The 27,827-nt window shown below is 36.9% G+C and overlaps 1 protein-coding gene across 3 annotated transcripts; it reads right to left on the reverse strand.

Annotated features, from left to right (window-relative positions):
- col28a1b (collagen, type XXVIII, alpha 1b) lies at positions 1–27,827 on the reverse strand. 3 transcript variants are annotated; one of them, XM_016661497.1, is made up of 35 exons: positions 27,726–27,827; positions 26,749–26,950; positions 19,162–19,727; positions 17,942–17,962; positions 17,810–17,860; positions 17,347–17,400; positions 17,216–17,260; positions 17,114–17,140; positions 16,998–17,042; positions 16,872–16,916; positions 15,194–15,247; positions 14,155–14,223; positions 13,212–13,280; positions 12,961–13,029; positions 12,553–12,621; positions 12,370–12,438; positions 11,755–11,823; positions 11,262–11,330; positions 9,881–9,952; positions 9,205–9,273; positions 9,031–9,102; positions 8,410–8,478; positions 8,265–8,333; positions 8,126–8,194; positions 7,959–8,027; positions 7,554–7,622; positions 6,524–6,592; positions 6,296–6,364; positions 6,109–6,153; positions 5,962–5,997; positions 5,104–5,140; positions 3,777–4,331; positions 1,930–2,111; positions 669–951; positions 1–555 (listed from the first exon to the last, which is right to left on the reverse strand). In XM_016661497.1, the coding sequence occupies exons 1-35, from the start codon at positions 27,756–27,758 to the stop codon at positions 386–388; spliced, it is 3,630 nt and encodes a 1,209-aa protein (XP_016516983.1). In that variant the 5' UTR covers positions 27,759–27,827; the 3' UTR covers positions 1–385. The 3 variants fall into 3 exon arrangements, with proteins under 3 accessions (XP_016516983.1, XP_016516982.1, XP_016516984.1); XM_016661496.1 differs by having other exon boundaries at positions 6,109–6,189; XM_016661498.1 differs by lacking the exons at positions 26,749–26,950; positions 27,726–27,827 and adding an exon at positions 22,591–22,798 and having other exon boundaries at positions 6,109–6,189.

The following is a 27,827-nucleotide window of genomic DNA, read 5'->3' on the forward strand; positions in this document are numbered from 1 at the left end:
ACCTGTTAATTGAATTCATTTTATTCAATTTTTGGCAGCCTTTTTCATATTTAAAGTTTCTGTTAGTACAAATCTTTCATCAACCACCAGGAGAGATTGCAGTCTTGGCAGACCCATCCTTTCCTGCGCTACAGCTTTATTCACACAATACAACATTTCCTGTCAACAGTATAAAGAAAACATACATTTATTCATGACCATCCTCTTGCAATGTAATATTGTAATCCTTTGTCGGTTTGATCTAATCACTTCATGGTTAATAATGCTCAATAACAAAGAGAAATGAAAGCACTAAAGAGAAGTTACTGGAACAGTCACATGTATATCAGACCAAAATGTTTCACTAGTGTTTACGTAATAACATAAATTTTTATTGCTAAGAGGATTAGACCTTTACACAGGTTTCTCTACATTTCTTCTCCGTATCAAACCGGTTTTGATTTCCTTGACAGCCGCCAAACCAGAACTGGGCGCAGGAGTTCGATGTGGCATCATAGTACCACTTCACCACGTAGTCCCAACATGGGCCTGGATCCAGGTACTGGCTGCAACCCGCTGTTAGTGGAAAAAATGTCACAGATCTCAGGAAAACAATATTTGGTCTGGAAAGATAACTTGGCTCCTCACAGATTAAACTCAAAAACTGTTCTTCAGTCCAAATATTGTACCTGATCTCCAGGTGTCTGAGGGCTTTAGTGGAGGAGAAATCGCCAAAGACGACTCTTTCTTGGTCAGGGCCCTCGTTGAAACACCGGCATGTCCATTGGCTCCAGGCTGTTGGTGTTTGGGTTTGTTTGCATCAAACGGTAGGAGGAACTCTTCTACAGGTTGGTAAAGCTCCCTGTCAAAGAAGGGGAACCTCTCAGGTTCTGAAGGATTTCTGTCCTCATCTGTGTTTGGTATCTCGGGAAGGACCAACTCCGGCTCTAATTGGGATGCTGGGTAACCTGGCTGTTAAAATATATATACATATATATATATATATATTTAAATGAACTTAATAAACTGCTCATCAGCAAGTGTGACCCCCTCCATAAAGAAGGAGACTTATCTATGGACAACTGTGCAAATGGGCGCAGAACCTTGTCAATATTCCGCTAATGTTGAAAAACAATTTCACAATTGCGATGTTTCCATTAAATAAACACAGTAACAATCTGATGTAAATAAGTTTAACGCTGTAAGTCTTCTTCATCGGTTCTGCCAGTAGTAACATCTGGTTGTTGATCACATGACTCGTGTGATGCGAAAATGTTTCTATTGCAGTTTTGCAAAACACACCAACTTCGATGCAGCTGGGAAAAAAAAAACTGACCTTAGCCAAAAATCTTTTTATGAAAAAACGTGAGTTTTTTCGACATTGGCGTTTCCATTAAACAAATTTATTTTTGTAATTCTAATTTGCAAAATTCTATGGTCAATAGAAATATAGTTGTTATAATAACAAGTAGAAAATACGTCAGCACATCTGCTATGCTTCCATTAATAACATTGCCCAAATTGGAATTACGAAAATAAATCTGCTTAATGAACACACACCAATCTCGAAAAGCATTTTTCTATGAAAGGTTTTTTGCTCTAGGATGAGGTGATTTTTCAGCTGAATCGAAATTAGTGTATTTAGTAGAAACTGTAATGGATCGTTTTTCTTTTTTTCCACATCACACAAGTCATGTGATCAACAACCAGATGTTGCTGCTGACAGAAAAAACAAAGATGATGACAGGAAGTGGTAGGAGGATGATGTCACGGCATGTTATCTAATGATTTATTGTGTAAATAAACATATTCATGTGTAAAATTGTGTTTTTTGCCATTACCGGAATATCTCTAAAGTTTTTGCACACCTTTGAAGTGGAAAAGCAGCTACTGATGAGGTAAAGTTGAACTATTGTGACCAAGATAAGAGAAAAAGTTCCTTCTTCTTACCACTATCTTGACCCTCCTGAAGTCTCCTGGGAAAGTGGGAGTGTCTCCTGCCGTCCTAAATGGAGCTCGTCCACCAGTCCCTTGTGGAATCCCAGGAAGAAGAAATGTGGCTACCTTTACGGGGTCAAACAGGTCAGGCTGTCCTTCTTCAAAGACACAACCCATGAGTCTTTCCTCAAGAGCTGCAAAACCAAAAGATCAACTATGAGCCTGAAGCTCCGGTGGGTTTCATTCAGACCAGCAGTTCTTCTAGCAAAACTCAGTCTGAAGTATGCACACCTATTTATGCATTTTTTTTGTCTAAATATCCACTACACATGCAGGAAATGAATTTTTATGGGAACATCTGCTCTCTGGTGCCACAATGTGTTGCAAAATAGCAGTTGTATATTTTGAATGGGCTTTAAAAGTTATATTTTTAGATTAGTCAAACATTAAAACAAATAATTTGACCAATTGTGAAAAGAGAAAAAAAATCAGTCATATTTTCACCATGTTATTCATTAATTTAAAAATGTCAGTTTAAATTTAAATATTTATTTAACAAGTTAAATGTTTAATTTACAATATACATATTTAGCTCCAAACTAAATATTTACCTATATATTTAGCAAACTTAATATCTAGTTCAAAACTTAATACTTGCTTCCTAAATATTTAACTGTATGTTTAGTTAAACTAAATAGTTAATTTGGATCATACTTGGCCAATTAAATATTTAGCTTCAAACTAAATAAATATAAGCGATATTTGGGACAGAAAAATTTTAAAGGAGTTGTACAAAGTGTGCTTGAATGTACCACAGGTAGCTGTTGGGCATTCATAAATGTAATTTACATAAAAAGCTAAATGTTTACAAACTAAATATTTTGCTCCACACTGCCAACTAAATATTTACCTCAACAGCAAAATATTTAGTTTAAGTTCAGCATAAATATCTAGTTGGCAAACTAAATCTCCAGAACAAATATTTGCTACCTCAATATTTAGCTTGGAAGCTAATTATTTGTTTTGAAGCTAAATATTCAGTTCACTAAGGGTGCGTTCACACTGCAGCCTGAAGTGACTCAATTCTGATTTTTTGGCAACTGCCATAAAAAGAAGAAGTGCTCAGTGTTCGTGGAAGTAAACATGGAGGCTAACGGTGGAGCTTAGCTTACATATTTTAAGTTGTTGTCCGGCCAGAGCAGCATATTAACAACTTAATCCTCATATAATCCGTCATGGTTGTTGTTTTTCTTCCCACTTTCGTGTATCAGGATGCATAATAGTGAGATTTGTTGAGAATCAGTGACGTTCAGTTCGGATGAAGGCAACCTGAACTTTAGGTCGCATTTGAATCGGATACGTATCGGATATGGGTCACGTTCGAAAAAGAATCCGACCTGTGCTGTTCACACTGCCATGAAAAGATCGGATACAGGTCGCATTACGTCAAAAAAATCGGAATCGAGTCACTTCAGGCTGCAGTGTGAACGCACCCTAATAAAATATTTAGCTTGCTAGCTAATTATTTAGTTTGAAACTGACATTTTTTTAATGAATAAGTTACATAGTGAAAGCAGTCGCAATTCTCTTGGCTAATTTTCTTTTCTTTTTTTTTTTAACAGACTCAGAAAATGGAGCAGTGCATGCAAGCTTCTGACTTTGGAAAAAATTGTGCAAAATCCTAATATCCTGGCATTTACCAAGCATGAATATTTTATTGATATTAACTGAGTTGAGTAGGAAAAGTTTAGAGTGATTTAATGTGAGGAAAAACATGTTAGTGTTTGGAAACAATTGGTTCAAACTGTAGCTTGGTGCTATAGGTAAAAAAAAATGCCATAAGATTATAAACATGTCACCTATAAGCGTTTTGAAGTCTTTGATCAGGAACATGTAAACCTGGTCAGGATCTGAGGCGATGAAGTTGAGCTCCCTCTTGAAGTCGTCTGAGTTGGGGTCACTTTCATTCACAATGCCGATAACAAACCTCTCAATTTGACTTGCACTAGCTTTCAGGACCGCGCTCTCCAGGCTGACCACGTCCCTCGTGTCAGTCTGTCCATCTGTGATGATGACCGCCACCTTCCTCACACCCTGCCGTGCCGCCATAAACAACTGGTTGGCTTTTTCGATGGCGCTGCCCGTGTAGGTTCCCTCGCCCACGTAGTTCATGGCGTTAACTGCGCTTTTGACGTCGTCCGCCGTGGCTTCCTGGTTGAGGTCGACCACGACTATGTTAATGTTGCTGTAGAGGACAACACCCACACGTGTTGCGCTCCTGCTGACTGTGGTGCGGTCCACCACGGCGTTCACCAAGTCTTTGATCACTCTGAAGTTTTCAGGCCCTACGCTCTCTGAGCTATCGATTACAAAGACCAGTTCCAGAGCTGTTTGGTTGCAGGGCTTGGTGCAGTCTGATGAGGAAGAGCAGATGAAACAGAGGAGGGTGAAGAGGGTTTACATTGATAAGAGGAAGACACGCTCAGCATCAGCTGCGTTTCCATTGACTAAAAATTTGCACAAATTGGAGATACAAAAATAAATTTGCTTCATGCGTTTTTCAATAAAAGTTTTTGCACTAGAATGAGGTGGTTTTTCAGTCATCTTAAAATTTATGTATTTTTCAAAACTGCAACTTTTTTCTCATTGCACGATGTGATCAGCAACTGGATGTTACTACTGGCGGAAACTTTGAAGAAGACGACAGGAAGTTGTAGGAAATTGTGTTTTTTTGACGTTGGCGGAATATTGACAAAGGACATTTGTAATGGAAATGCAGCTACTGTCAGCATCAGTTGGAAACAGGCCAGTTTAAAAATAAACTCATGTTTTTTTGCGCTAGGATCAGGTGGTTTTTTTAGCCATATGAAAATTTGTGTTTTTCTCAAAACTGTTATGGAAACACTTTTTTCGCTTCACACGAGTCACGTGATCAACAACCAGATGTTACTACTGGCAGAAACGACCAAGAAGAAAACGACAGGAAGTGGAGGATGATGGCGCAGCATGTTTTTTTTAATGACTTATCGCAATAACAAACTTATTCACCTGCAATTTTAAATGTAATTAGTATGTAATAAACGCTCTAATTGCAATTTTTTTTTTTGACATTAAAAGACTATCGACAAAGTTTTGCGCACATTTGTAATGGAAAAGCAGCTAACGTAGCAAAAATTAGATACTTACTGCATATCTTTTTGATTAGTTCTATAATCTCAGATTCCTGTGGAAAAAAGAACAAAGATTGGCTAAAAACTAATCTTATATACCAGGGATGTCAAAATTTTTTGTCACATGGACCACAATCAAGTGAAAAGGACTCGAGGAAATTAGTTTTTCTTTCTTACCAATAAACTAAGCCACAGTACTTTAATCAAATGAAGTAGTCAGATTTGTTGATGTGTAAATTACTGTAGATATAAAACTTAAAAAGAGTTTTGCAGGTTTGCCACCTTAAAAAAAATCCATCCAATTTTCAAATTTATTTAATATCTCATTTGAAAAACAAAACAGATTTGGTAAATAAATTCTGAGCAATAAAAACAGGATTTACACCACTCTTTATTTGAAAATACTACAATATTTATCCAAGTTTAGTAAATTTATTAAAAGCATATCTGGGTGGAGCAAAGTTTCCTTTTGTTGTAGTCAGAATCTTCTATTGTAAAAATATTTTTAGTCTGTGATCATTTTTTGCTCAAATATGAAAAACAAAAAGGCTTTGCTTAAATAAACCCTCCATGCTGGAGGGCAAATTTTAATTATTTTTTAAATTGCAGCCAGGGGCCGCAAGAAAGTGTCTGAGGGCCATAAATGGGCTGCGGGCCACACTTTGGACACCCCTGTCTTATAAAGAATACTGCTGAAAGCTTAGCTGCTTTGAAAACATATTACAGATTACAAAATCTTTGGTTGAATGAAAATTATTTCAAATCTAAAATCTGCAAGGAGTATAAATAATCTTGGACCCAAATGGCTTCAAATTCTAAGTTTGTAAAGTATTTTAAAGCATTTATTAATAAAAAAAAAAATCTTTGCACTCACTGTTAGTCCAGGTTCCCCTTTCTGTCCCATTCTGCCCTGTTATTCAAAACAGATCATATAAAATGAGCAGCGAATTAAATACTTAAACTTAACCAAAATCACAAACTATCAATCAGTGATAGAATATCTGGTGACGAAATGCATTACCGCAGCTCCTTTGTCTCCTGGCTGTCCAGTCTGTCCTCTGTCTCCCTTTTTTCCAGGCTCACCTCTGAGTCCTCTGTCTCCCTGCAGGAGCAAAGTAACACAAACATCTTCAGTTTCTTCTCACATAATTAAAAAACATAAACAATAGAGTTTTATTTCAAAAACAATTCTAAGAATAAAATAGTACCTTATCTCCTTGCAGACCTTGTCCTGGAGGACCTCTGGGTCCTGGAAGCCCCTGAAATCCACGTTCCCCCTGGGAAAAAAAAATCACCCTTTATGATGGGTTAAAACACAGCCACAATATCTCTAGAAAGGAAGTGGTTTTTATTAAAAACAACAGTGTAGATGTGGGTATGCTGTATTTTATACAGTAATTCAGCTACCAGTGTTTTAGTGTAGAATAAATTGGCACCTTCTCTCCTTGTGCACCATCTCCTGGTAAACCTGGAAGGCCAGGAGGTCCAATCGGACCTGGTGAACCCTGCAGGACACAAATATTTTTTAATTGCAGACAGTAATAGCAATCTAACGCCACTTGTGAACTACATTCTAAAACTTAATCTAACAACACAGTTTTTTAATGTTTTTTTTTAAAGGAGACCTATTATGCAAAATTAATATTTTAACATTTTTATATTTCTATTTGGGTCTCTACTGCTTCTCAAAAAACCCCCAAGTGATTTAAAAAAAAAAAAAAAAACATCCAGCTGTTTTCTGGCAATAAGTTAATGTTTTTTGGTGTCTGAAAATTGAGCCGTTTCAAAAACCTCCAGATTGTTAAATCATATTCCACAGGAACTGCGCCATTACCTAGCAACCCCAGCCAAGCCAAGCCCGTCACCTAGCAACCAATGTGGAGCTCCTGCATGTTTGGTCAGCTGGTTTTACCACTGTATGCGCTGTACAATGGCTGCTGGAAAAGACAAGTGTTTTGTTGTTGACTTACCATCACTTGCTGCATTCTTGTTGGTTGTGCAGGAGGCTCCACTTCTGCTTTTCAAATATGTATGGTTGCATAATTGTGCGTCTGTTTGCAGCCGTTTTCACGAGTGAGCATAAATATTGGGGGCGAGAGGGTGGCCAGCAGCAGCTTATTTGGATTTAAAGTGACAGAGCCCTAAAATGGCTCATTCAGAAAGGAGTTCAAAATAGACAGAACTGACCAGACTAAAATCTCATCAAGAATGATTTTGTGCAAAAACTGTAGTGAACATGTTTTGTTATTGCCCATATTCTTATCCAAACCAGATCAAGGAGGCATAATAGGTCACCTTTAAAAATGTTTGTTTTAATCGCATCTTATAAAACCTATTTGTAAATCAAACATAAAATCTTTTGTCTTACTATCCTCTCTATACTCCAGTGACTCAAAGAGATTCCAGAGTTCCAATAAAAGCCAAAAATCCTTTATTCTGAATTTGTATTAAATGTTAACCGATTACCTTAGGACCGATCAGACCAATTCCTGGAGGTCCAGCAGGACCAGGCGGTCCAGGGAAACCTCTGTCCCCCTGAAAACCAAACAGACTTATTTAAGACAAAATTTATTGATGGTTTTATCAATAAATGAGTTTTTACCACCAAGAAACCACTTGCTGCATTCTTATTGGTTGTGCAGGAGGCTCTACTTTTGCTTTTCAAAGATGTACAGCTGCATAATTGCAACTGCAGATTAGCAAAGTTTTTCCATTATATTTTTCTACGATCTACACCTATATTACACATCAGTGGTTCTTTACATCATAGAAACATTGAAGTTTTAGTAAAATATTCTTTATTGTATACATTGTTTGTGTAAACTTTTGTTCATTAAATCATGTTTTCATGCTGTATGGTGAGACATTTACCTTGGGTCCAGGCAATCCGATGCCATCAAGTCCAGTTTCTCCTGGCAGACCAGGAGGTCCTGGAAGTCCCTTTTTAAAAAAATGACACACATCCCAGATCTCAGTGGACTTGCCTGTAACACCAAAATGAAGTTAAAAAAAATCTTTTTGAGTCGTTTGGTACTCACGGGAGGGCCGACGAAACCTTCACCTTTCGGTCCTGGAGGCCCAGGAGGACAAGGCGGCCCTCGGTCGCCCTGCAGAAACAGACTTGGAGTCACTCTAAAGATTTCCAGTGAAGATCATGAAAACCTGAACTGGTCTCACCTTGGGTCCAGGTAAACCAACACCAGGCTCTCCCATTGGTCCAACCGGACCCAGTGGACCTTGATCTCCCTGAGCAGAAAAATAAATAAGTAAACGGTTGTTTGTGAAAGATGTGAGGGTTTTAGTTTGAGAAACATCCACTGACCTTGGGACCAGGAATGCCCCTCCCTGGAGGTCCAGTCGCTCCTGGCAGTCCGACGTTTCCCGGATCACCCTAAGATGGAAATAATTAACAGAGCACATTTTTAAAAGAGAAAAATCGTGAGATTTCACTTCTTAGTGTAATGAGAATTTCATACAACGGAATATTAGGGACACAATTAGAAAATAAAAATAATTAATTTTGAGTCATATTACAACCTTATTCTAGTAATATTATGACTTTATTTGCAAAATATTATGTCTAATATTTTAACTTTAATGTGATTTATTCTTATTTTATTTTGACTTTATTCTCATACATCTTTATTCTCATAATATTATGACTATTTTCTATTACAACTTCATTCATAAAATATGACTTTATAAATTATAAACATTTATAATTATAAACATTATAAATTTCTCCTCATATTATGACAATATGGCTTCCTCCTCATTATGTTATGACTTTATTCTTGTAATGTTTTGACTTTATTCCCATACAATTTTATTCTCATTGTTTTATTAGTTTTTTCTTGTGATTCATTTTTTTTATTATTATTATATGGCCCCTTTAAAAATAATTAACTCCATTAACAGATTTTCCTACTCAGGCTTTCCATACCTTTGGACCAGGTGGTCCCATTGGACCGAATGGACCTGGCAGGCCTCTGCTGCCCCTGTCCCCTTTGTCGCCCTGAAAAAGTGACATCAAAATGTTTTACTTTAATCGGAAGTAAGAAACAGACAGAATAATCCCCAACATTTTGTTCTTTCACAAATGTCCATTAATTGCTACCTTTCCTCCAGGAATTCCTTTCCCGGGAATCCCATCAGGCCCTCTGGGTCCTGGCAAACCAACATCACCCTGTTGTTTTAAAATAAAGTCAGAATAGAGTAAAGAAAACATGACGAGCTGGTTTTGAAATGTTCCAAACCGTGTCCATTAGGGATGCAAGTTATAGATTAATGACGTAGTCTAAAATTGATCGATCTTATTCATCGATTAACGACTCATTGATTTTAAAAAATAAAAAAAACTTTTGCCGATCGTCTTTCCATTGGGTAGAGAGCTCATTTTCCATAATAATCTGACGCAGCTCCGTCATGCAGTTCGTTTGAACGAGCGCTGTTGTGGTGATAACTTTAGGATCCTGTCGAGTGTTTATATTTAAAAACAGAACCACATAAAGTGCATTATCCATCCCACAACTCCAGTGAGCCGTTTCCCTCTCATGTACTGTTATGGCCCCGCCGCCATCTTTAACTCTTGTATCAGTGGCTCCACTTAAGGATGACCAGTGGTGACCCCTACTGGATGGCGGCCAAACTACAACACTAAAAACAGAGGTCTAAAGTGGACGTTATTAGTTATTTAATTGGAAATACTTTTTACATGATAGACATTAATCATAAGTCGATGAATTGTTTGCATCCCTAATTTTCACAAAAGAGAAAAAGTGCTTGAATTGTACTTTTTGTCCTGGATTCCCGTCCTCTCCAGGTGTACCAGGGAGTCCTGATGAACCTGGAAATCCAGGATCACCCTAAAGAGAGGAAAATGAGATAAAAATGAAGATTAGACTGTTTTCAGTTTGGTAAAATAAAAAAATAAAAATAGGGATACATATTAAAGAACTAATAAGTTGTGTTTTCGCAAGAACTGCCCATCTAATTTATAAAATCTCGGTCTGGTCGAGCAATCAGAAAATGTTCTTGGTAGATTTGAGGAAAATAAAGTAAAGATATTTCTGTTGGATGGTGCATCTAATAGCTAATTTACAGATTGATGTTTATAGTATATGAATAGAAAAGTATTTTAGTGGTGAGACTTGATTTTTTTAATTAGTTAATTGCAGGGCTTGTAATTAATCAAGCTTAATTCCACTTTAATTGAAAATATACATCTACAAAATAGACATTTACAATTCAAAAACTATATTTGGTGCTAAATTAGTAAATAGACATCCATCCATTTTCTTTACACCCTTGTCCCTTAATGGGGTTGGGAGGTGCTGGTGCCTCTCCAGCTAACGTTCAGAGCGAGAGGCAGGGTCACCCTGGACAGGTCGCCAGTCTGTCGCAGGGGAACACAGAGACAGATGGGACAAACAACCATGCACACACACTCTCTCACCTAGGGGCAATTTGGAGAGGCCAATTAACCTGACAGTCATATTTTTGGACTGTGGGAGGAAACCAGAGTACCCGGAGAAAACCTACACATGCACAAGGGAGAACATGCAAACTCCATACAGAAAGACCGGGGCCGGGAATCAAACCCAGAACCTTCTTGCTGCAAGGCAACAGCTCTACCAACTGCAGCCCTAGTAAACAGGCATATTTATTGTTTCTAATCTGTTTATTCAACCATCAGGTTGTTGAAAAGTGCAATTAAACCCATTCAGCTTTAATGGGTTTAATTGCCATTAAAGCTGTTTCAGCAACCATTGATTATTCACGCAAATCCTTCAAAAAATACTTTAGAAATGTGGCTTGTGGATGCTAATATTTGCTTAGCATTTACATTTACTTTTAGCACAAATTGCACACAACAGTCTTTTCCATCGTCCCATCAGATTGTTTTTGGAAGTGAAAGTGAAAATTAGCCCCTAGTGGGCCCAGAGAAGCGGCCTTGTCAGTCATCACTTTGTTTGTGGATTTAGCCTGTGCGTCAGATTTATGGGCGTACCAGAAACATACAACAAAGGTTCCGGCTTGGGACTTTTGTATGTAAAAAATAATAGAAAAGAAGCAATTAATTGCATTAAAATCTATATAATTAATTCATTGAAATTAACATGTTAATATACCAGCTCTTGTTTATTTGTTTTCTCCAGATGTGGTCGTACTTACCTTTGGACCTGGTGCTCCCACACCCCTCTCTCCTGGTAGTCCAGGCTCACCCGGGAGACCCTGATTCCCCTAAAAATCATCAGTGAGAAAGTATTTCTAACATTACGGTTAAACTGGTGTAGCAGTCTGTGTTACACTGTTTTGTTCCATTTATTAGCTCAAATGGCACAAAAAAAATTATCCAAACATATAAAACATACATTTGTCTGTTGTTGGGTGACATATATGCTGTTGGTTTTTGTGAAAATAAACTGGAATTTTAAGAAACAAACATGGTAAATTTCAGTTTGGACCATAAATAGACTCCAATCAAAACGTTTTCATTGAAAATAAAACTCTAATCTGAATTTCAAATCTAAAACAAATTGTCTTAACTCTCTGAACTAAATGCAGAACAACGTTTATATTTTAATTACTTGGCCAACAGCAGCTCGTGTAAATTTAACTCAGTCCTAACAACAATAACCTTTAGATTTAGACACAGAGTCCTTACCTTTGGCCCCATTAGTCCTATACCTGGAGCTCCTCTGGGTCCCGTAAGTCCAACTGGACCCTGGACTCCCTAAGAGACAGAACATTAGGTTTTACACTTTAAAAAATAAATAGCAGAAATTAAGTGGAGGTGTCTGGAGGTTTTCATTTGCGGCTATTCTTTCTGAGCTGTTCCACAAAAATTTAAGTTAGACTTACTGAAACAAATGTTCTACTATGTTCTGCATCATCAACATTCATAAGAAAGAAAAAAATATCACAGGGTTTGTGTGGATTCTTGAAATCCTTAAATTTCAATGCTGTGTTTTCAAGGTTTGGAAGGTGCTTCATTTATGTACAAATTAATTCTGTATACATAAATCGAGTGTTTACATTTTATAACAGAATTATTTAAAGTGCATTTTGTATCCCACACCATTTAGACCATTTCTCTTTACCATTCTGGTAAACCGTCTTTATTCCTGCATCACCCAGCTGCCTTTAAGGATAACTAGTGGCGCCCTCTGTTGGATGGTGGCCAAACTACAACACTCAAAAAGCAGGTCTAACTGGACGTTCTTAGTGATTTGATAGGAATTAATGACAATCATTAGTCAATTAATGGTCTAATGTGTACCTTTTCCCCAGGAAGTCCAATTCCTGGATCACCAACTGGACCTTGGGGTCCTGGAAGCCCATAATTACCCTGAAAACAATGATTACAGAGTCAGTTCTGAAAAATGTGACAACCACAAGAACAAAACAAAAAACAACTGGAGACAGTTATCCTTAATTAATAATGAATGTTTTATTTCTGCACCTTGTCACCTTTGATCCCGATACCAGGAGGCCCGCGGTTTCCTCGTGGACCTTCAAATCCTCTGTCCCCCTGGAACAAAAATGACAAAATTTAGCATAGAGTGCCCACAAAACATCCAGGTTATAAATATATGTATGCTTTTACTTCTAGATGTCATAAAAACATTTTAAGTACAGGAGATGTTTTAAACGTTTCTTTTTACAAGATACTGAAGTCAAACATCACTCTGGGTGTTTTTGACAGAATCATTAAATTAAACAAATCACAAATTTAATTTAATAATGAATCTGCAAAAAATAATAAAAATTAGAAATAATACCTTAAGGGCTGAAAATATTTTCAGCCATAAACATGAGAAATTTGTACAACGTTGGATGCCAGAAGGTTTTTATATGTAGAATTACCCACTTTTGGTCCTGGTAACCCTTCTCCTTGGATTCCAGGTTTTCCTTGGGGTCCAGGTGGTCCTTGGGGGCCCTAAACAAAATACTGATCTTAATAAAAACATTTATTTATACTGCTGTGGAAAAATCATCCATAATTTCTTTTTATTTTTCTGTCAACTTTGTCACTAGTGTGAGGGAAAACTAACATTTCAGTGTTTCTGATGAGACACAGAAATAGTCGGAGCCCAATTCAGTCGGTATAGTCATACTCACAGGCAGTCCTGTATCTCCTTTCCCAGGTGGTCCTACTCCACCGGGTCTTCCCTGAATTCCCTTTTCACCCTATAAGCAGACAAAAGCTTCAAACTAGGGCTGATTATTTGGATTAATCATGATTAATCAATTATTAAAATAATCACCAACTAATTTAGTACTCGATTAATCGTTAACTGGCGTACACAGACTCAAAAAAAGTGAATTTGCTGATAAAAACCCAATACACTCAGAGCAGTAATTAAGCCAAAACTTTACAAAAGACCCTTTGTCTGTAAATATGTTGTAACCAAAATACCTTGAGTGGTGTAATTTTACTTCACCCGGTTCAAATACTTAAAAAATTCCTATTAAGCACAGTTTTCTATCCAATTATTAAGTGGTTAATAAAAAAAAACAAAAAAAACAATCACCATATCAGCTCTACACTGCCCCGGTGTTAAATTGAGCAGAAAATGTTGAGCTTTTCACATGTTAGAAGTATTTTTTTAAAGTAACAAATCCAGTTTTTGCTACAAATGATCAATCGTACGCTAAAGTACTCCTGTGAATAAAATTATTTTCTCATTTAAAAAATAATTAAATAATTTTCTTATTTGCATCTTTCAATAACATTATATAAAATAATTCATAGGTGGTTAGATGAAAATTCTCCAGATTGTGCCAATTCTATCCGATTAATCGACAGATTAATTGATAGAAAAGTCAATTATCAAGTCATTATTAGTCGCAGCCTTCCTGAAGACCAAATCCAGGGACACAAAACCTGAGGTTAAGCTGCAGTTTCAAGTTATTTAAAATGTTTCAGTTACACATGAACTCTATAAATTAGGATTTTCCGTGTGTGTGTGTTTTTGTTTTATTCATATTTTACTCTGTGAATGTAAAAATGAAAGCTTACACATGGATCACATGTTTTATTGAGATTGAGTAAGGAAGTCACCTTGGCTCCTGGAGGCCCGATCCCGAAGTCTCCTGGTGGTCCAGGTTCACCAGAATGTCCTCTGTCCCCCTGAGGGAGGCAGGGTCACATGATGGCAGATTAACAGAGCTGGTAAAATGTTGAATTAAATCACAACCAGTAACCAGCAGCATTTCACAGAAACCCAACCACATGCCTGCTATTACTTTATAAATAAAACGTTGAACAAAGTTTGTTCTGTCTCCATAAATCAAAACACAAACTTATTGAAAGCTATTTCAATGCCAACTCCACATATCTTACACATTTTATACATGTGGACTACAAATGAACACTCAGGTGTAATCCAATTGATTAACTTGAGAATGAGAATATCCAAATGTATTTTTCATATTTGAAGAAATTTTTTTCTAAATTTTTGAACATACATTTCACATATGAATAAAACATTTCCAAAACCATAGCTAATCTTTCACATTCAAAAGATATTCTAAAACCATGTTTCACATGTGCAAAAGTTCCAAAATGAAAATTTTCACATGTAAACTATTAGAAAACCAAAGGCTTCAGTGGTTTCCTATAAATGCTTGAATTTAAACATAGAGAAGAGATTTAAAGTGTATTTTCTTTTGTTTCTGTTTGTCCTTAAACACATCTGAGCAAATACTTAAAAATAATTAATAATAATCAGCAAGAATATAATGGACAAACCTCTTCTTGAGTCTGTCATCGATAAACAGAGCCTTCAATCAGATCTTTCTTAATGTGTTCTTGCATTGTTATGCCACCACCATTATATTACTTAAAAATGGTTTATTTGTAATATTATTGTTTATCGCAATAATTTCTGGGACAATTTATTGTCCAGCAAAATTTATCGTGACAATTGTGAAGACATATTTTTGTGCAATTGTAACTTTCACATTTTTTTAAGTATAACATAGTTTTGTTCTTTCAAAAAAAAAATTCTAAATTTCCAAACACGGTTTGAAAAATTGTGCAGTCAGTAAAAAATAAAGTGATTTTAATAATTGAAATTAGAAGTATCAAAAAGTCTTACTTTAGGTCCTGCTGGGCCTTCAGGCCCAACGTCTCCCATTGGTCCCATTTCGCCCTGCAAAAAAACAAAAACCCCGCATGGGAACATTCTTTACTATCATCAACAAGTTTTTTTCTGTGCAACTTCTTTTCTTTGTCATCTGATAGAAAAAAATCTAATCAAATCATTGATGAATGGGTTAAAAATTGTGTGTTGCATTTGGTGGCCAGCCAACATCAACAAGCATGGCTTTCATTCCAATTGATTATCAGACCATTCTCACAAAATAACAAGGCTACACCGGCTCTTTGCTAGTAGCGCAGGAGAAAAAAGAACGGTGGCCAGGTCCTTCCACTAATCTCACGGCACAAAGTCTGATCCCGATAAAGAATAACATCCTGCAAGCCTGGATTTCACAGCTTTGGTGTCGGGATTACCAATAATCCAAAACTCACATTCCATTAGTGCAGACAGGACTAAAGTTTTTCAGGTTGAATGAGTGGAAGACAGACTGTCTGATGAGGGCAAATCCTGATGTTCTTGTTTTAATGTGGCTGCTGGATAGCAAAATGACTGTCCTGGTGCTTGTAATGGAGAACATGGATACTTGAAGAACAATAAAAAAGCTGAAGGGGAATCGGACCCTTCTGAATGTCAGAAGCTGAACAGGAGAATCGGAGCGGATGTGACCTTGTGAAGGCCACTTGCACTGCAAAAACACAATATCAGTATTGTTTGTCTACTTTTTAGTGGAAATATCTAAATACACTGGAAGCAAAACAAAACTAAATTACAAGTAACTTTTCAGCAAGATATAGGATCGTGTTTTAAATAAACATGCTTAATATTGATTAAAAAGGGACTAGTGCCACTGGCAGATTATTTCACTTATAGCAAGACACTTATCCCACTCTACAAGTTATATAATATACTAATATTAAGAAATTATTTACTTAAAACAATCTCCAATTACTTGCAAGTTAGTTTTGTCTTATTTCAAGTACACTAAGATATTTACAGTAGAAACTCAACCCAAAATACTTGGTAAGATTTTGTGTTTTTTCAGTGTAGCTTAGCATGATACAGACTGGATTAGGCAGAACGTTTATATACTACGTTACTGCCAGTGGGTTGTCACAGTGTTGGAGGGTGGTAAATGGCATTGGGACCAGGGTCTGCACAGCAAAAACACAACCTCAGCCAAGCCCAGCCCCGTTACCTAGCAACCTCAGCCAAACCCAGCCCCGTTACCTAGCAACCAAAGCGGAGTGCCAGGAATTTTGGTCAACTAGTTTTACCGCTGTGTGGGCTCTACAAAGGCTGCTGGAAATGACAGGTGTTTCGATGACTTACAGTTCAGAAGCAGCTTTCTCCATTCTTGTTGGTTGAACAGGAGGCTCTTTTTCGGCTTTTCAAAAATGTACGGTTTGTGTAATTGCGCGTCCGCAATTCATACATTTTGACGTGTGAGTGTAAGCGTTGAGTTGATGGGGGTGGCTAGCAGCAGCTTATTTGGATTTAAAGTGACAGAACGCTAAAACAGGCCATTCTGAAAAGAGCTCAAAATAGACAGAACTGACCAGACTAAAATCTGTAAAAATGTAATGAAAATGTTTTTACAGCCAATAAACATATCCTAACCTGTTCAAGGAAGCATAACTCACAATTATATAAAAATTCAGACTCCTGAAAGCTCTACCTGATCTCCTTTTAATCCTGGTAGGCCTGGAGGTCCTTCAGGTCCCTGAAAGATAAGACTTATCTCACCACAAAGGCACAGTGTCCGTGACGTTCAATAAAATATTTAAATGAACTTTAGTCATACGGTGCCACCCTTTTCTCCTGGAAGGCCACAGTCTCCTTTCATCCCCTGCAAGACAGACTCAGCTGCTTAATATCTGAGGAAAATCACATTTTAAATTAAACAACAACACAACTTACCTTGGTGCCCTTAAAACCTGGAAATCCCTGGAAAGAGTTCAGTCATAAGTGATCCACCATGATGATGGAAGCAGAACAAGCAATGATTTGGCATATTTTTACCTTTGAGCCATCATTTCCTGGTTTGCCATTTAATCCAGGTTCACCCTTTAAAAATAACCCACATCACACTTGGTTGCGCAGAATTAAACGGTAAAACATTTTATAAGTACTTCTTTCTGTTAAAACTTAACCTTCGCTCCTTTTTGACCCGGGGGCCCTTCGTCGCCTTGGTCTCCTTTTCTTCCCTGCTCTCAGAAAAAGCACAACGATAAAAAACAACCAAGCAGTTTCCACTCTTCAAGAACACTTCATATAAGCTTCAAGGTTGGCTTTTAAAATCTCTTTGAAAACCAACCTAAAGCTGTCATTACTTTTGCACCAGCTGTTCTAGTAACGTAAACAAAACTGAATAATGTTGTTATGTAGACCAGAGATTCACATAGCTATATTGCATTTAACTTATCGTTATGAAATAAAAACATTTCCCATTTGCTTTCAAAGTGCTGGTTTATGATCGTGAAAACATTAAGTATTAAAATACATGAAAAAAACAGTTTTGCAATATAAGAAAATCTGTTTTATGGAATGTTGAAGCTTTTGTGTGACTTCAACTCAAAACAGGAACATGTTTGTTTTTAAAGATTACAAACTTACAGGACTGCCTGAACTGCCTCTTTCTCCTTTTTCACACACACATGGTGGGCACTGAGAAAGAAATAACCGTTAGTGCAGTAATTTACAGATTTAGTAGCAAAATAAAATGTTTAAATTCTTCCACAAACTCACGTTTTCTACTGCGACAGCTCCCTGCAAGAAAAACAAAACAAATTCTGTCAGAAATAGTTTGGTCCAGTTTTATTGTCCTTCAGTAACAGTGATGAATATCTGCGGAAGAGGATTAGGGCCATTAGGAACATTTTTTTTTTAAATCTCAGAATTCTGAGATTAAAGTCAGATAAAAAAGCAACTGATTAAAAAAGTCAGATTAAACATTCTGAGATTAAAGTCTGAATTCTGACTTTTTTCTCAGAATTTTGTTTGTTTGTTTTTCAGTGGCCCTAAGCCTAAATATCTGTAAATATCTGATATATTGGTGTCAAATTTTATTTAATCTCAACAGTTTAGGGTTTTTTGCAGCAGAGTCCTTCACAGCAGTGCTGCTGGACGATCCTCTTGTTAGAAAATTTACCATTTCATCCTTGAGGAGCAAAGCAACTTGATAAATTTGACTGGCAGTCAATCAGAAAGATAAGTATTAATGATATATAAGAATAAAAGTCGTGAATTCTCAAAAGTCTGAATTCAGCCATTGACGTATGGGATACAAGATTATGTATACCGTATTTTCCGGACTATAGAGTAGACCTTACAGCCAAATCTACACAGTTTTTGTTTGTTTGTTTGTTTTTTTAAACTAGGAACGTATAAGCTGCACCGGGCTATTAGCCGCTGGTATCTCCGCCGCTCTCAGTTTTTCACAAATCTGCTATTAAGGACGCAGCCCTGCGTCTCCAACACCGAACCATGGATTTGTTCACGCCGAGCAGCGGCTCTATTTCCTTCCTGCACTACCAGATCGATGGCCTTCAACTTAAAAGCTGCATCATATGAGTTTGAAGAAATTTCTCCGTCGTGCCTGCTGCTAGCATGTGCTTGTTCTAAATGGAAAATCAGCGCTTTCATCTCTGATTTCCAATTTTGAATTCCAATGATTCACTTCCTGCTAAAGAGCCCCCTGGTGGTTGAAGAAAAATCCACAGAAAAGCCGCAACAGACTATAAGCCGCATGGTTCAAAGCGTGGGAAAAAAGTAGCGGCTTATAATTCGAAAAATACAGTATGTTACTATATATTAGTATATCTGTCACTATCAACATGAATTTCATTCAAGGTTTAGAGCCGGGCTGGTTTTTTGGGAGTTGGGTGGGTTTTTTGTTGCTTTTAGGCTGGAAACTGTCAGTCAGGTCTGGCAGCCCTGTTGCCATGCCATCTGACCTCTGCACTCACCATCTCTTTGAACAGCTTCTCTTGCAGTTTGGGATCCTCCATGCTGTGGACGAACCGCTCCGCAGGGGAACTTGCCATGGCCTGGAGCTTTTCCTTGCTCTCTCTCTGAAAGGAGACATCTGATAACCCGACAGTGAAGATCTTGATGTTGTGGCGCTTGGCCTCTTCGGCAGCCACAATCATGTCGGGGCTGCGGGGATGGTCGACTCCGTCGGTCATGAGCACCATAATCCTGACAGCCTCCTTGTGTGTTTCCTGTAGCAGCATCTGCGTGGCGGTGTTGATGGCAAAAGAAGTGAAGGTTCCTTGGCCGATGTAGCTCATGGCGTTTATTTTTCTGTGGAACAAGTCCAGGTCTTTCCAGTCAACAAATCTGTGCTCGATGGACACAGAGCTGCTGTACTGGAGTGCAGCCATTCGGATCTTCAGCGAAATGCCTGTTATCTTGAGCGTAGAGAGCTGCGTGCTGAACATCAAGACAAAGTTCTTCTCCTGCTGGAATAGTTTGTTTTTTGCACTTTCAGAGCTATCCAGAATGAAAACCACCTCCAGGCTACAGTTACTTCCTGCAAGTCAAGCAAATGACAGACAGTGAAGCACTCTAAGCGGTGAACCTGGATCTGCTTTCCTGAGCTACACAACTTTTTACAAGAACAAAAATACTTTTGTGCTAAGTTGCTTATTGTGCTGCTACTCTCTTAGTACTTGGCAAGTAGGGTTTTCCTGTTTGAGATGCTATCCTTCATCCTTAACATGTTTTATTGCAAAAACATAATTCTCACGTTATGATTTTTCAGTGAATGCCAAAAATCGAATCTCTGCACTGGCACAACTTTTACAGTAACTGCATTTCTATTACAAATGTGCACAAATCTTTCTAAGTTTTCTGCTAATATCGAAAAAGATAATTTTACAATTGCAGTTTCTACTAAATAAGAAACTCCATTAAAATCACACATGAATATGTTTGTTCGTGTGATAAGTCATTAAAAAACATGCCACACTATCATCCTCCAACTACTTCCTGTCATCTTCTTCGTTGGTTGCACCAGCGGAAGCATCTGGCTGTTCATCATGTGTGTGATGTGAAAAAAGTGTTTCCATTGCAGTTTTGTGAAATATTTCAATACGACCAAAAAAACCAGGATCTGCTTTTTCGATCACTAGTTCATTTTATGCTTTGCCTTAGTTATTATTTCTGTTTCAGACACTCTTGCTTTATGCTGAATCAGTCTTTTCCAGCTGTTTATTTACTTACACCTAGATCTTACTTGACTAGTCATTTCTTATTTAATTTATTTTTTCTATCTTTTAGATTATTTATTCCTCTCTCCTTTGTTATGTTTGCTCTGTCTTTTGCTCTCCCTCAGCCTGCCTCCCCAGTCCCTCCTCACAGATGCTCCCTGTTTCTAATCAGCCTCCCCAGTAATTCAGCTCCCTGGTATTTAAGCTCCTTGTCTTCTTTCATTTATTGATAGATTTTATCCTGAATTTCACATTCATTGTCATTAAAAATCTCTCTGATTTTCTCTTGTGGCTCGTTACACTTGGGATCTTTAACCAAAAACCTTTCAGTTGTGACAATGCTTTCTTGCTCATAAGTAACTTAAGTCCCAGTTAGAGTTGAAACGATTCCTCGAATAATTCGAGTACCTCGATTATTAAAATTCCTCGAGGAAAATGTATCTGCCTGGAAGCTTCGTTAAATTATGTTTTGTTATGTAGTGCACTGTGTTCCGCCCGGATCATTATTTGTGGTGGGCAGCGCTCTTACTTCCGCCTATGAGTTGTTGTGAAGTGCTAGCAGCATGGTGTTGAATCGTGCGGCGTTTTGCGGTGTGATGGTTGTACTGCGACAGGTTTTGTGGCGTCGGAATCGAGTTGTCACGGTTTTGGAGCGAACGGCAGGAACGGCGCTGAGGGAGACATCCATCCCTCAGATAATCGTAAAAATATTATTTTACAACAGCCCTAGACAACAGACATATTTCTTTTGGGTCCTGTCACCCCTCTCTCTTCACTGATGGGTTTTCTACAAGTTACTAAAACCTGCTAAAAAACAAAAGATGTGCACATTTCTTGGCAGTCTTGGTTGCACACATCACACACGGCTTTAGATTGCATCCGCTCTAGAAAAGTAGCTGCCATTAGTTTGAACAAAGTGTTTTCCTGACCTCAAAGGGATGCGCTGGAAAAACTGCGCAGGATTTGCTGCATGTGTCATACAAAGCTACAGGATGGCTTCTTTGTCATGAAATTGATATCCTGATGGTTCAGGAGTGTTTGCTATATAATATTAGGGTTCCATAGATCAGATTTGTCCTACATTTCTGTTAGTTTTTTCTTTATTATGAGGTTAGCAAGAAGAATAAGGTCAGTAAGAACAAGTGAACAGACAAAAAGTGTAAAAATATTATATTAACTTTGCACAGTGAAGTATGATTTCGAAGGAAGACTAAATATTTGTGTATTTATTTAAAATAGTCTGGATAACTGGTATTAGTTGTTTTCATTAGTATATCTAATAATTTAGGTGATTCCTGTGAGTTATTACCCTGGTTTGTTTTAGATTTAGTGGTGGATTTATATTGTTGATAGCAGAGGAAGTTTATTTTTCCATCTTTACCCCTCTAGGTCAATTCATTGAATGATATGAATTGATTATACTGAAATAGGTTTTGAAGTTTATGAATTGATGATCGTGTTGTTAAAAATCAGGTTGAGGTGTGTTTACAAGGCAACGTTTTTGTTGATTTTGATAACTTTCTATCAAGGAGTTTAACAGTGCAAAAACACAAAATCTTACCAGTAATTCTCATCTAGTTTCTAGTGCAAATATCTTAATGCACTTGGGAAAGAAGCCAAAACTAAATTACGAACAACTGTTCAGCAACATTGAGGAGCTTGTTTTAAGTCTACAAGACCTTAGTACTGACAAAAAAGTAGGCAGATTATTTCACTTTTAACAAGGGAAAAATGTCTTGATCGTAGTGAAACAATGTGCCAATTCAACTGGTAGTTCCTCATCAATATTGATGAATTATTGATTTAAAACAAGCTCCTACATCTTGCTGAAAATTTACTTTTAAGTTAGTTTTGTCTTATTTCAAGTGCATTAAGATTTGCACTAGAAACTAGACCAAAATACTTTGTAAGATTTTGTGTTTTTGCAGTGAATTAATTGTACCTGGTGTGAAGTGTGTAATTGTTTTAGTTGATTGTGTTTTTTTGTGTGTGTGTTTTTGATTAGCTGTCAGTAATATAAGTACAAGAGCCCGATGTGGGTGAAAGTTTGGAAACAAAAAGTCCTTTGGAGTTCGTTCAGAGGAAAAATAAACCATTAAGAGGTTGAGCATGACTTTTAAAGACCTACCAATAAATAAATGTTCCCCCTTTTAATCTTTCAATAATGAAGTAAATTAAACTCACCAATGGGATACAAAGACTTCGTAAGAAAGAGACCATTCCCTCCGTCGTCTTGCAGTTTGTAGTTGCTACTTTTTGCCTCCTTCCTCCTCTGGCCTGAGGCGCCTTGCGTGAGAGCGAGCAGGAGAAGCCCAAGCCCCAGGCCTCTGATTGGACCTCTGTGCAGGGACATTTTCAAACTGAGCAGCTGCAGCAGGTGGAGAGACTGATACAAGAAATACATGTTTAAAACACGTTTAATTTAAGTGAAGTTAGTCATTCATTTCATAGAACCGCAGGTAAACAACAACTTTCACTTTGGATTTAAATACTGAACAGCAAAGTCAGGTAGGAACTACTTACATTTACTCCATTACATCTACTTTTTTAGAAGTATTTTTACTACGCTGTACTTTTTACTTTAGTCATTTTATTGTGAAGTATTTCTGCTCTTACTTGATTTTCTAAACAAACATGTTTTAACCAAACATTCACCAGACACACACCTGCAGTTTCTGTTAAAGTTTCAAAAGTTTTTTTATTGAAAGAAACTGATTTGGAAAAAAAATGTTTTGCATGACCTTATTATTTTTTGTTACTTATATGAATTATTGTCATTTTGGTCTTTAAAATACCAAAATTTCCACTGAACTTCATATTTTGCTCCATCTGATGATGCAATTTTAAATATTAAATGATTGATAGCTTGACCAGTATTTGAGTAGACTTTTTACCACATAATTTTTTACTCTTACTTTGATTTGAGTACAATTTTTGGGTACTACATCCACTTCTACCTGATGATGTCAAATACTGCAGCTAAAACGTTGCATTTGTCTGCAAACAAGTACAAAATAAAAGTTTAAACAAAATGAAAAAGGTTTCAAATGGACTGGAATGTTGCTTTACCTCATTTAGTGATGGTGAGTGACTCTTGTTCATTCATCGGAGGCTCTTCGGGGCATTTCTCCGTTCCCACATCGGGTTTTTATAAACCCGACTGACATGACCAGAGGAGCAGCAGGCGAGCTGATATGCCATGGCTTACAGCCAACCTTTTAATCTTGGGTGAGTCACAGAAATGTTGGTCTTTGTTATTTCACAATATGAAGCTGATAAAAATGAACTAAAATCGTAAGCTACACATTCACATGATGAATATTTGATGTAATTCACTGCAAAAACACAAAATCCTTTGGTCTAGTTTCTAGGGCAAATAACTTTGTACACGCCGAAAAGTTAAAAGTAAGTTTTCGGCAAGATACAGAAGTTAGTAATTCCTCCATATTGCTGAAAAAGTTCTGGTTCCACTTGCAGATTATTTCACTTATATTATGGGGAAACTGTCTTGTTAACTATTGACTGGTTTCCAGAAGCCGATGGAAGGAATCTGCAAACTTCAGACTCACTTGAGTAAAAATATGTTGAGTGCTTCTTCTACTGGAGTACAATTTTTGGCTAATCTAATCTAATTACACAGATTAATACAGTTTAGTCAGATTTGGTAGAGCGTTGATTTAAAATTTGTCAGGAAACCTCAGCAATAATGGGACAACAGTAGAGATGAACATCCTGCTTTTAACTACAAGTTATTGGGCTCATCTGAATATCATTCAAACAATGTGAAAATATAGTCATTTGGGATTTGTTTAAATCTTTTTGATTTTTTTAAAAAGCTAATTAATAATTTTGCTCATGTCTTCTGCATGTTTTTCTTTTTAACTACTACTACTACTTATTATTGTATTGTTTTTGGATTTTGGTGCAGCCTGTTTGTCGTGAAGTGCAATAAAAAAATAAAGTTGACATTGATTAAAAAAAATTATATACAGCTCTGGAAAAAATTAGACAACTTAAAATGATCAGTTTCTGTGATTTTACTCTTTATAGGTATATATTTGGGTAAAATGAACATTGTTCGTTTATTCTTTGAACTACTGACTACGCGTCCCCGAGATTCCAAGCAAAAATGTAGTATTTATTTGGAGAAAATGATAAATGGTCAATTCAGCCTGGAAAGACTTAGACACAGAGAGAGATGGTGGTTTTAGAAAGTTTAATTGAAATGAAAGTATGTAGCACTCGGACCCAGGAGGAAGATATGCGCTGGAGAATGAGCCGCTGCGTATGAAGGTCGTCTTCCCCGATCGGGCCCGGACACCGGTGGTGGAGAGGATGGTGAAGAAGACTTGAGCTGAAGGCGGAGGGTGGAGGAAGATTGAAGCTCAGCCAAGGAGCGGAAAACACCTGGACCTTATCAAGGGAGCGACGCTTGATGATTGGAGGAGGAGACCGTCACCGGTATGTTGGAGTCGAGGCGCATGAAGAGATGCTTGGCTGAGTAGGTGAGATGAATAGAGCGTCCAGTTTGAATTTTTGCGTAGGCTTCATAATAAGAAAAGATGCCATGCTTTCAGATCTCAAATAATGCAAAGAAAACAAGTTCAAATTAATTTAGAAACAATAATACTGATGTTTTAACTCGGGGAGAGTTGAGAAATCAACATTTGGTGGAACAACCATCAGGTTTTCTATAGGATTCAGTGCAGTGGGCTCTTATTTGTTTTCCAGAACTATATACATAGTTGCAATGTTTAAATTAATCATTATAACTTTATATATATAGAAAGTAAGTGAATGAGAAAGAATAAGGGATAAGTGGTGAACACAAACTGAACCACTTTGTCACAGTGGGCTCTTATTTTATTTTTTTCCAGAACTATATACATTTTGGGGTTATTTTTCTGTACATTTAAAATCCCATGAATGTGATCAACACTAAGAGAAACTTGGAGTATTTTACAGTGAAGGATTATTTTTTATTTTTTACACCGGCATTTCTAATTGAATCTGACGAAAACATTTAAAGATTTTTAGTTTTATCACTTTAAGATGTTTCATAATAAAGTACTTTAAGAACTCACATTATCACAAATTACTTTTACTTTTTGCTTGACAATAATTAAACTTTGGTTTTTAAAGATAAATTTTTATGTTGAAGGATGACAAAAAAGACAATATATTTTAGCAATGTAATAAACTAACACTACTGCTAAACAATGCAGTCAAGCTCAGTTTATTATTCAGTTTTAAATGTTTCCTATCTAAGGAAACCCAGCAGACTGGCTTTTTGACTTGCACCATTCACTCCTCCTGGATGGGAACGCAGCGACAGTCGACAATCCTTTGCGTTGTGTCGTTGACTTTTAATCAGTCTGTCATACATGTGGCGACAGAGGAGAGGAAAACTCCCAGTTTAACTGCATTTTGTGGACTTCCTGATAGTAAAGAATTACAATAGTCCAGCTTTCAAGTAACAAATGCATGGATTAGTTTTTATCATCACCTCTGGACAGGATGTTTCTAATTTTGGAAATATTCAAGAGATAAATGAAGAAAATCTGATAAACCTGCTAATTATGGGATTTAACTTCATTAAATAAACAACACAGGTTCTTTATTTAATGCTGTCAAGGCTCAAATGATTGCGAAAGCAGACTTTCTGTTTCAGAGGTTCTGGTCCAAAGATAACTTCTATCTGTAGAATAATCCAGTTTTTTATGTCTTCAAAACATGCCTGTAGCTTATGAAACTGTCTGTATTCATGAAGAAGATAGATAAATACATATAAAATAATAGTTATTTTAGTTATATTCTACTCAGGTTTTGATCATTTCAGGGGTGAATTTTACACTCCCATGGCAGAAACCAACACATTTAAAAACCTTTATTTGCTTCAGGTAATATTCATGACATTCAGTTTTCTAAAAAGGTGTTGGATCATTTTCTTTATCAAATTGGTCGCATTCGGCGCCCTCTAGTGGTGATCCCCGTGGTTTTACTTTATGGAAAGCATTTTATGTTGTGCTGTCAAAATAACTGAATTATTTGTAAGTATTCATGAATTGAAGAGAGAAAAAACTGAGAGGTTATCAATAAATTAGCATNGTGAAGTGTGTAATTGTTTTAGTTGATTGTGGGTTTTTTTTGTGTTTTTGATTAGCTGTCAGTAATATAAGAACAAGAGCCCGATGTGGGTGAAAGTTTGGAAACAAAAAGTCCTTTGGAGTTCGTTCAGAGGAAAAATAAACTATTAAGAGGTTGAACATGACTTTTAAAGACCTACCAATAAATAAATGTTACCCCTTTTAATCTTTCAATAATGAAGTAAATTAAACTCACCAATGGGATACAAAGACTTCGTAAGAAAGAGACCATTTCCTTCGTCGTCTTGCAGTTTGTAGTTGCTACTTTTTGCCTCCTTCCTCCTCTGTCCTGAGGCGCCTTGCGTGAGAGCGAGCAGGAGAAGCCCAAGCCCCAGGCCTCTGATTGGACCTCTGTGCAGGAACATTTTCAAACTGAGCAGCTGCAGCAGGTGGAGAGACTGATACAAGAAACAAGTGTTTAAAACGCAAAACAAGCAGAGAGCTGGCGTTTGCATGACTGTAGATTCAGAGAATCCGGACAAAAATGGATCAGACGTTTAATTTAAGTGAAGTTAGTCATTCATTTCATAGAACCGCAGGTAAACAACAACTTTCACTTTGGATTTAAACACTGAACAGCAAAGTCAGGTAGGAACTACTTACATTTACTCCATTACACCTACTTTTTTAGAATTATTTTCACTACGCTGTACTTTTTACTTTTACTTTAGTAATGTTATTGTGAAGTATTTCTGCTCTTACTTGATTTTCTACCCACTGAATGAGAAACAAACATGTTTTAACCAAACATTCACCAGACACACACCTGCAGTTTCTGTTAAAGTTTCAAAAGTTTTTTATTGAAAGAAACAGATTTGGAAAAAAAATATTTTGCATGACCTTATTATTTTTTGTTACTTATATGAATTATTGTCATTTTGGTCTTTAAAATACCAAAATTTCCACTTAACTTCATATTTTGCTCCATCTGATGATGCAATTTTAAATATTAAATGATTGATAATTTGACCAGTATTTGAGTAGACTTTTTACCATATACTTTTTTACTCTTACTTTACTTTTATTTGAGTACAATTTTTGGGTACTAGATCCACTTCTACCTGATGATGTCAAATACTGCAGCTAAAACTTTGCATTTGTCTGCAAACAAGTACAAAATAAAAGTTTAAACAAAATGAAAAAGGTTTCAACTGGACTGGAATGTTGCTTTACCTCATTTAGTGATGGTGAGTGACTCTTGTTCATTCATCGGAGGCTCTTCGGGGCATTTCTCCGTTCCCACAACATCGGGTTTTTATAAACCCGACTGACATG

Source organism: Poecilia formosa, unplaced genomic scaffold (assembly GCF_000485575.1).
Source record: "Poecilia formosa unplaced genomic scaffold, Poecilia_formosa-5.1.2 Scaffold331, whole genome shotgun sequence".
NCBI lineage: Eukaryota > Metazoa > Chordata > Actinopteri > Cyprinodontiformes > Poeciliidae > Poecilia > Poecilia formosa.